The sequence below is a fragment of the Salmo salar genome, chromosome ssa01 (assembly GCF_905237065.1).
Source record: "Salmo salar chromosome ssa01, Ssal_v3.1, whole genome shotgun sequence".
In the NCBI taxonomy this organism is placed as follows: domain Eukaryota; kingdom Metazoa; phylum Chordata; class Actinopteri; order Salmoniformes; family Salmonidae; genus Salmo; species Salmo salar.
This window is the reverse complement of record NC_059442.1, coordinates 143,339,121-143,349,083: the sequence shown is the minus strand read 5'-3', so window position 1 is coordinate 143,349,083 and position 9,963 is coordinate 143,339,121. Positions and strand designations below refer to the sequence as shown.

The window sequence follows — 9,963 nt, the reverse complement described above, 5'->3', positions numbered from 1 at the left end:
TTTCAACTATCCTTTCGTGTTACTATTAAATATAATAAGAGTATGCGACTTTCAAAAATATCCCATGTTGTTAAAAAATACAAGTCCTGTGAAAACCATAGACGCAGACTGAAATAAATTGAGGATTTATTAAACAAAAGGTTCAAGTGACATTTTAAAGATATTTAATCTTTTATGAAATAATATGAATATGTACTCTTTTTTTATACCATATGATTACCAGGTCACACAGTGGAATTAAAGCGCTTTAGGGGTCAGCATAGACAATGGCAACTTAAATTTGTCCTTGTATCTGCTATTGTCTCAATCATGAGTCCTTATGCATAATACATGTATGCAGTCAGGAGATCTCAGTTTAAAATCCTTTTGAGTGATTCTCTTGATCCTTTTCAGTGCTTGTGTTCAGAGTCTGCTTCAGTGTCCAGTACACCCATATAGTTTAGCATGGCTGAAGGCAGCAGCTGCCCTACTAGAATAGCCCTGAACTTTGAGGCTACACTCAGAGTGAGCCCACACATTTGCACCCCAACTGTCTTTGTGAGGCCTGCAGGTCGAGCAGAAACGGGTACAGAGTGATGTTCTCTGGGAAGGAAAGTGCCTATGGGGTGTTCATGTTGGCAGACGCTGATTAGTGGCAGCCACACTCGTCCACCACCATGCCCTCAAAGTGCTGCATCAGCACCTCGCTGTTTTCGTATACAAGATGGACAGAGGGACCAGGCGGGTGGGCACACAGGACGGGCACGGGAACCGGTCTGAGCGGTGAAGCTTCAGTAGACTCTGGAAAGAGAAGAAAAAGAGATGTTAGTACAAGTGAATTCACAAACAAACAGGAAATCATACAATATTGTAATAGGAAACAAATCAAGCATGTACATTTTCAGCAGTGATAATGTAATGTTGGTAGTCTTACCTGCATGTAAGCATGGTTGGTGGGGGTGAAGGTCTCGTCCACTGGGGTAGGGCAGCTGCCCTCACAGCGGTAGGCATTATAGCGCTTGGGGTAAAGAATCCACTCGCTCTAGGCTATCTGGTCAAAGTCCACCCACATGTCTACCTTCTTGCACAGCGGGCCCTTCCTCTTCTCCGTGTGGGCCACGCCAGGGGCCACCCCAGCCGCTCCTGCTCTCTGGTGATGCCCGTGCCTCTTACTGCGCCGGGCTCCCTTTCCTCCCTCTACGCTGACAGCAGGGCCAGCTCCAGCTCGCTCCCGGTCCAGAGTGACGTACTTGGAATGTTCAGCGGTGCGGATGAGGGTGGGGGCCCTATTCTTTGTCTGGTGCTTGGAGAAGACCACCATCATGACCCGGTCGGCTGTGTGGTGCAGGACGCTCTCCAGACCCTCCTCTCTCTCTGCTCTTCCCTCTTCATGGCCAGGTGCGGAGCCTCCCTGGTGCAGCCAGTAGTAGCGGAGCAGGGTGGTGACGTTGAACACCCTCCAGTTGGATGTGGCGGTCAGGGAGCTGGGCTCTGCCCTCAGTCATCCTAGGAAGAGGCTCTCTGGGCACGGTGGGCTGGAGCAGCGGTCACTCTGAGAGGGGTACAAGTCCACAGTGACATGCTCAGAGGTAGAGAAGGTAGGCAGGCGGATCCGCAGCTCGGAGCGCTTGATGTTCTCACTTGCACGCAAAACTTGCAGGCAAAAGCCCGTCGCATGACAGAACTTGCAAAGAAAGACACAGGGTTGTTATAAGTGTTCTTACTCCAGCAGACAGCATATCTCACCTGAGGTGTTCTCAACTGGGAGACAAGCTGGGAGAAGGAGCTCTATCCTACTTGTCTGCTGAGAGATGGTGTGATCAGCGGAGAACAGAGAGCTCAAAGGGTTAAATCTGTCAAAGTGTTGTGTATCAAAACCAACGGCTCTTTGGAGTGGGAAACGTGTGAAAACTTAAATACTTCTGCGTTGAGTGTTGTAAATTAGAGATCTCTTTGGTAAGGAACCGCGACAATTAGTTAAACAGATTAGTAGTTGAACATTGCACTTTGATTAATGGGGACTAAACAACACGTGAGTTGATCACTCCATGCCACTTTTATTAGATGACGCGTCATAAAAGAAAGTCATCTCTTTTTCACCTAGTTAGGAAATCGAGAAAGCTGACAACAATTTACCCAACTTCTCTTTACGAAAATAAAATGTCAGGGCGCAGAGTTATGGCCTACACTAGGCGTACAATATGATAGGCTAATTATAACCACAGTATTTATAACCTATTTTATCCCATCACAGATAAAATTCTATGGTCCTCGCATGATAAAAAATTAATTAAAATTACAAATATATTTTTATAGCTTGTCTTGTGTTGGACTATATTTAATCAATGATCAAATCAACAATCTGCAATATGTGCTAGGCTACTGTTCAGTGGACAATAAAAAAACAATTATTCATGGTCAATAAAAACAAATTGTAGGCCTAATTGTGATACAGGTATAGACCGAGCCAAGGATCCTTAATATGAGCTCAATAAATCATGTTAAATCAGTTTTGTGAGTTGTATGGTGAGAGGCTATTGTTTCACCCATAGGCCCACCTCACACACAGGCATACATGTAAGCTACACCTTGATCTGAACGGATGTGGCATCTGATCCATCTATTATCGGATCTATCCAGCAGGGGGCAATGTGTGGCTATGAGTCAACAACAATCTGATGAGCAGTCAGCCACACCCTGTGTGTGTATTACTGCTGCCTGTTTGTGATGTTCTGTAATTTTGCACACTATTCTCCATAAACTGAAATCACAGTTCAGTTCATATTGGAATCGGGCTCGTGCGGTGGAGGAGATCTTCATTGGCTATACTCAACCTTGTCTCAGGGTAGTAGGTTGGTGGTCTGTGCAAATCCCTCTAGTGGTGTGGGGGCTGTGCTTTGGCAAAGTGGGCGGGGTTATATCCTGCCTGGTTGGCCCTGTCCGAGGGTATCATCTGACGGGGCCACAGTAACTCCCGACCCCTTCTGTCTCAGCCTCCACTATCTATGCTGCAATAGTGTGTCGGGGGGCTAGGGTCAGTCTGTTATATCTGGTGTAATTCTCCTGTCTTATCTGGTGTCCTGTGTGAATTTAAGTATGCTGCCTCTAATTCTCTCTCCCTCTCCCGGAGGATCTGAGCCCTAGGACCATGCCTTAGGACTAGCTGGCCTGATGACTCCTTGCTGTCCCCAGTCCACCTGGTCATGCTACTGTTCCAGTTTCAACTGTTCTGCCTGCAGCTATGGAACCCTGACCTGTTCACCGGACATGCTACCTGTCCCAGACCTGCTGATTTCTACTCTCACTCTCTAACGCACCTGCTTTCTCGAAACCTGAATGCTTGGCTATGAAAAGCCAACTGACATTTACTCCTGAGGTGCTGACCTGTTGCACCCTCGAGTTTTTCCTAGCCACCGTGCTTCTACATCTGCATTGCTTGCTGTTTGGGGTTTTAGGTTAGGTTTCTGTATTGCACTTTGTGACATCTGCTGATGTATAAAGGGCTTTATAAATACATTTAAATCTTTATTAGTTTTCATGAAGCATTACTAATCCTCTCTGATGAGTAATTTAGAGAGAGAAAGAGAGAGTATGTGTGTGTTCATTGGAAGGAGTGAGGGGCCCAGGGGATTATGAAAGCTTCTACAGTGCTATAATATGCGCTGGTGAACTGACCAATACTTATTTACAATGGGTTACATTTCCATGGACAGAACCAGTTATAGTGGTGGTGGGTGGGGGCTAGGCTATAAAATATTAAAGGGCTTTCCTGTGGCCCCTGCTTCAACAGAATAATAGGGATAATTATCTACTGAGCGGAGAGGAGCAGCCAATTGAAACTGGGCCCTTTGATAGGAACTTCAATTCAGTTAGACCGCTGTTTGATAAAGATTCATTTGGGAGGGAGTGGTGTTTGTGTGTGTGTGTAAACTGAGTATACGAAACATTAGGAACACCTTCCTAATATTGAGTTGTAACCCCCGTCTTTTGCCATCAGAACAGCCTCAATTCGTCGGGGCATGGCCTCTACAAGGTGTCAAGTGTTCCACAGGGATGCTGGCCCATTTTGACTCTAATGCTTCTCACAGTTGTGTCAAGTTGGCTGGATGTCCTTTGGTTAGTTGACCATTCTTGATACACACAGGAAACTGTTGAGCATGAAAAACCCAGCAGCGTTGCAGTTCTTGACACAAACCGGTGTGCCTTGCACCTACTACCATACCCCATTCAAAGGCACTTAAATATTTTGTCTTACCCATTCACCCTCTGAATGGCACCGCATACACAGTTCATGTCTCAATTGTCTCAAGGCTTAAAAATCCTTCTTTAACTTGTCTCCTCCCATTTATTTACCCTGATTGAAGTGGATTTAACAAGTGACATCAATAAGGGATCATGGCTTTAACCTGGATTCACCTGGTCAGTCTATGTCATGGAAAGAGCAGGTTCTCCTAATGTTTTGTACACTCAGTGTATCATATTCATGACTATCATTAATTGTTCCTCTAGTGAGTAACTGAGCTATTATCACTAGGTGCCCCACTGTCACGATTCTGTAGAGAGCTGAGATTACAGAGCTGAGACATGTTCACTACATGTACGTCCTCAACCCCAGAGAACAAACCCACTGGGCACACCACTTCATTTCAACATGGAGAATTGAGTAATATTTGGTTGGTACGTTGAATGAGATTACAACCTATTTTCACACACTCAAAAATACAGTCAAAAGTTAGTTGAATTCCCAATGTGTTATCACTATGCTTTCAACCATCTAAAAAGCAAAAACAAATTCCAATGAAAAATCTATGTCTGATTTTTGGTTTAGTTGTCACCTAAATGTGATATCACTACGCTTTCAACAATTTAAAAACACAACAAAGTCCAAATCTGAATATAACGTTAGATATTTTGTTTATTTATACAATTTTATGTGTTATCACTGTGGTTCATCTAATAGCACAACCAAATTACCTGGATTGCAATTTAGATAATTTAGGTACAAGTGGTCAATGCCGTTGGAGATTCTGCAAAGATTATTATAGCATTTGTGAAGATCTCCACAGACCTGCGACATTTGCATGCTATGTTGAAAATGTACGCTTTCTATGATTACATAAGACATTTATTGTTACAGTAACCTCAATGTGGCCAGGGATGTGTTACTCATTTAAAAGTTGAGTAAATACTGTTACATTAGCTTGTCAGATAGTCTTAACTTTAGGCTATTTACTGTATTACCAAAAGTAATATTGAATTCTGTTTCGTTGACAATGAAACCAAATATCAACATTTAAAGGAGATGTATCTACTGTTTGTATAGTTTCATCTGAGCCACTGGCTTAATCCTATTCTTTAACTTTTATTTTTGGTTGAGATGGAGACCTGAATCCATCATATAATTTGTTAAATTAATGACAAGTTAATGGATATTTACTGTATTGCAAAAGTGATATTGAGTTTGGTTGTCAACGCAACCAAATATCAACATTTGAAGATGTGTGCTTGGATAATTCCGTCTGTGCCACTGAGTCCGGCTTTATTTCCATTTTGTCTACAAACTAAAAATTGATATGTTGGATTCACGTCAAGTTAATTAATAGGACTAAATCAAATCAAACTTAAATGCACTTTAAATACAGTTTGATTTGATTGAGTCATATTCTTACATTTTAGTCATTCAGCAGATGCTATTATCCAGAGCAACTTACAGTAGTGAATACATACATTTCATACCATGCATTTTCTTTTTTTTTTATATATATATATATATTTATTTTTTCTGTACTGGCCCCCCGTGGGAATCAAACCCACAACCCTGGCGTTGCAAACACCATGCTGGCGTTGCAAACACCATGCTCTACCAAGTGAGCCACAGGGAATTGTTGGTTGAGATGGAGATGTGAACCCAACATATTTATTTACGATCGTGAAAAATGTAGCGCACATAGGCACTCATACAAAACAATATCCCACATCGCAGGTGGGAAAAAGAAATCACTAAGTATGATCCCCAATTAGAGGTAACGATTATCAGCTGCCTCCAATTGGGAACCATACACACACACCAACATAGAAACACAATACCTAGGGAAAAAAAACAGTCACGCCCTGACCTAAAACACCATAGAGAACCCCGAGGGCTCTCTATGGTCAGGGTGTGACAGTACTTCCCCCCAAAGGTGCGGACTCCGACCGCAAAACCTGAAACTAGATGGGGGGGGGGGTTATTGTGGGCAACTAGCGTCGGTGACGGCTCCGGTGCGGGACGTTGCAGTCGCTCAGACCGCAGATCTGGCCATGGAGCCGGGGTGAACGCCATGCCCGGACTGGGTACCGGTGCAGAGGAAGGCTCCGGCCATGGAGCGGGACTGGACGCCGTGCCCGGACTGGGCACCGGCACACAGGAAGGCTCCGACCATGAAGCGGGACTTGACGCCGTGCCTGGACTGGGCATCGGCACAGTGGAAGGCTCCGGCCATGGCACCAGCGCAGGAAGCTCCAGGCCGTGGACCGTCGCTGGAGTCTCCGGATCGTGAACCGTCGCTGGAAGCTCCAGACCGTGAACCATCGCTGGAAGCTCCGAACCGTGAACCGTCGCTGGAAGCTCCGGACCGTGAACCGTCTCTGGAAGCTCTGGACCGTGAACCGTCGCTGGAAGCTCTGGACTGTGAACCGTCGCTGGAGGTTCCGTACCGTACACACGCACTGGTGGACGAGTGCGGGGAGCCGGCACAGGACGTACCGGGCTGGGGAGGCGCACTGGAGGGCTGGGGAGGCGCACTGGAGGCCTGGTGCGTGGAGCCGGCACAGGTTGCACTGGACTGATGACACGCTCTTCAGGGCGAGTGCGGGGAGTCGGCACAGGACGTACCAGACTGGGTAGGCGCACTGGAGGCCTGGTGCGTGGAGCCGGCACAGGTTGCACCGGACTGATGACACGCTCTTCAGGGCGAGTGCGGGGAGTCGGCACAGGACGTACCAGACTGGGGAGGCGCACTGAAGGCCTGGTGCGTGGAGCCGGCACAGGTTGCACCGGACTGATGACACGCTCCTCAAAACACCTGCGCTGCAGCATACTCCTAGCCAACACCTCTCTCCGATAACCCTCCTGAAATTGCTCCATCGACTCCCAGATGGCCTCTGGCTCTCTCCTCGGCCGACCACCCCTTGTGCCCCCCCCCCCGCCAAAAAAACTTGGGGTTGCCCTTGGGCTGTTTGTGGCTACGGACCCCGGCGTCGTCGCTGTCCTCCTTTACTCCTCGGCGACTTCCGCCAAGGAAGGGTCTCACATCCACCCTGTATCTCTTCCCATGTCCAACTCTACTTCACCCCCTGGGCACGCTGCTTGGTCCTGTAATGGTGAGATATTCTGTCACGATCGTTGTATAAATAATTGGACCAAGGCGCAGCGTGAGTAGAGTTCCACATTTTAATAATAGTGAAACTTCCAAAACAACAAAGATATAATGATCGTGAAAAATGTAGCGCACATAGGCACTCATACAAAACAATATCCCACATTGCAGGTGGGAAAAAGGAAACACTAAGTATGATCCCCAATTAGAGGTAACGATTATCAGCTGCCTCCAATTGGGAACCATACACACCTACCAACATAGAAACACAATACCTGGAAAAAAACAGTCACGCCCTGAACTAACACCATAGAGAACCCAGAGGGCTCTCTATGGTCAGGGCGTGACACTTATAGTGGATATTACATTGAAGATCTGACGTTGTTTCTAAAGTACAAATTCAACATATTTTACACAAGGTTTGTCAATGTTGAAAATTGCTTACCATGATGACATAATCCTGTGGTTGAAATTTCACCATCAAAACAACAGTTTACGTTGATGACTTTTATGAAATCCAATATATTTTCCAATACATTGACAAATTACATTGAAACAACATTGATTTAACCAGTTTGTGCACAGTGGGAAGTATCTTTCTTTGCCTCAGAAAAGTTATAAGGTTTCTCTGTATGTAGTTTGCAAGCATTCTGCAAGCTTTGCGAGACTCCCAGCAATGTTTCTGAAAGTTTTCTGAACTATACCAGTCTTGTTAGTCCTGCCAATTGCCTTTACTTTTAATGAGTCAACAATCTTTTACAGCGTCACACACAATTTATAACCCATAATCCACAGCCCCCAGGCCGTACAATTTGCATTTATATTGATGGGAGGAATATGATGATTGTAGCAGTAGCATAGCTGATAGTGTCTGCAGTCTGGCCAAAGTCTGTTAAGTGGTGTTTGGAGTGTCTTGGAGCTTCTTGGAGACACTGGTCGGAATCAAACATGTTTTTCTCACTTGTTGATCTATTTGGAGGGCTTTTTGATGAAAACCTAAAGGCCATTAGAGCAACCACACTCAGCCGTGTGCTTAGTGTATCTCTTTCTAGACGGGCTAACAATGTTCTGAACAAACTAGTCTGACATGAGTCATGTTATGCCAATCTTGTTTATGCTTAACTTAGTCATATCCAGGCCCCCAGATATTAAATTATATGATGGTTTGTCCGCATATCTGTGACATCACAGACTCTTTGTTTTTCACGAGACAGAGTTGTTGTCAATACCATCTCGTCTCATTCATTTCATTTGTATTTTTTTCAAAGTGAGTAAGTTCAAATAAATGATCCCAACCAACCCTGCTTGGTGATCATTTATTTTGGCTGTGTATTTATAGGAAAGGTTCCCAATAATAGACGAGGGGTCTATTGTAATTGTCCAGGTGGCTTGGACCTAGAGAACAGAGACAGTTCAGAGAAAACACAACAGGATGGTGTAAATCTCAAGGAGGAAATTGCAGGGAAAGGATATGTGTTAGAAACACTTTTTCACAGGAAATAGGTGCTTTTTTTCTTTCAGTATATCCTGAATCATAGGGACTATCAGTATTGGTAATAACAAGTATTTGACAGATGGAATTGTAAGGGAACTGTATAATTTCTTTGCATTCTTTTTAAATATATATTTCAAATACAAAACAGATGAAAATGAGTCATGTCTTTGTATATCATGCTGCTCTCCAAGCTGCTGCTGGTTAGAAGTTGATCCATAGTGGATCTATGGTAAAGCAGTCATATCTGTGCAGAGAAGTACTAGTCTCCCTGGCACTGTCTGTATCAGCTCAGTCAAGGTCATCACATGGATCATTAATACCTGCATTAAACAATGTTCTGATCTGGAGCCACAGGTTCCAGTGATATAGCCAAGCGGAGCAAGACCTGTCAACTCCTGATGAATTTGCTGCTGGGAAGGACTGGCCTGAGAGATAGCTGCCTCTGATATTGCCTGTCACTGCGACCGTGAGAGGGTCCTCTCTCACACCCTGGGGCTTTCAGGCTGCCATCTGAGGGGACAGGTGACTTTTGGAATGGTTGTTTATGAGAGGGATTTTGAGGACTGTATGATTTGATGAAATTTGATAAGGTGTGTGTGTGTATGTGTGTGTGTGTGTGTGTTTGTGCATCTTTTTGGACTTGTATGTGCAAGCATGTGGTCAGGTGCACATTAGTTTGTGTTGTTGATTCTAAGAATATGAAAATATAATTATTCATGTCACTGATGGAGTGCTGAGGGTTAGAGGATCTACACCAGAAGTTAATGGTTATAGGAGGAAGGTATATAATGTGTGCAACTTAGCTTGGAATGTGTTGAGTGCAGGGAAGCGATTACATGTGGCAGGAATTGATAAGGGGAGAGAGCCATGGATTAGTGATGGAGGGGGGTTGAGGTCAGGTCACCTTAATGGAGAAGGAGAAGTTTATGGCCTGTATCACTAGTGTCCTGCAGTAAAGAACAATGTTTGTACAGATGAGTAGGAGGAGACTCAGCCTAGGAGAAAGGGCTAAATATCAGTGTTTGTGTGAAATGTATTTTGTCTGAATCCAGCAGTATCGACCCTTTGGGAAGAATTAAACTTGGTCAAGCTTTTCTAGTGTCCGTAAGTTATTTACTCTGAAAATTAGAA

General features: G+C 44.7%; 1 protein-coding gene across 1 annotated transcript; it reads right to left on the bottom strand.

Annotated features, from left to right (window-relative positions):
* Positions 1-279: 279 nt before the first annotated feature.
* LOC106566171 (nodal homolog) lies at positions 280-6,550 on the bottom strand. The gene is given in 4 exon segments (XM_074112237.1): positions 280-699; positions 702-780; positions 914-1,663; positions 6,467-6,550. Coding segments are annotated over 4 exon segments (984 nt in total). The 3' UTR covers positions 280-628.
* Between the last annotated feature and the right edge of the window lie 3,413 nt (positions 6,551-9,963).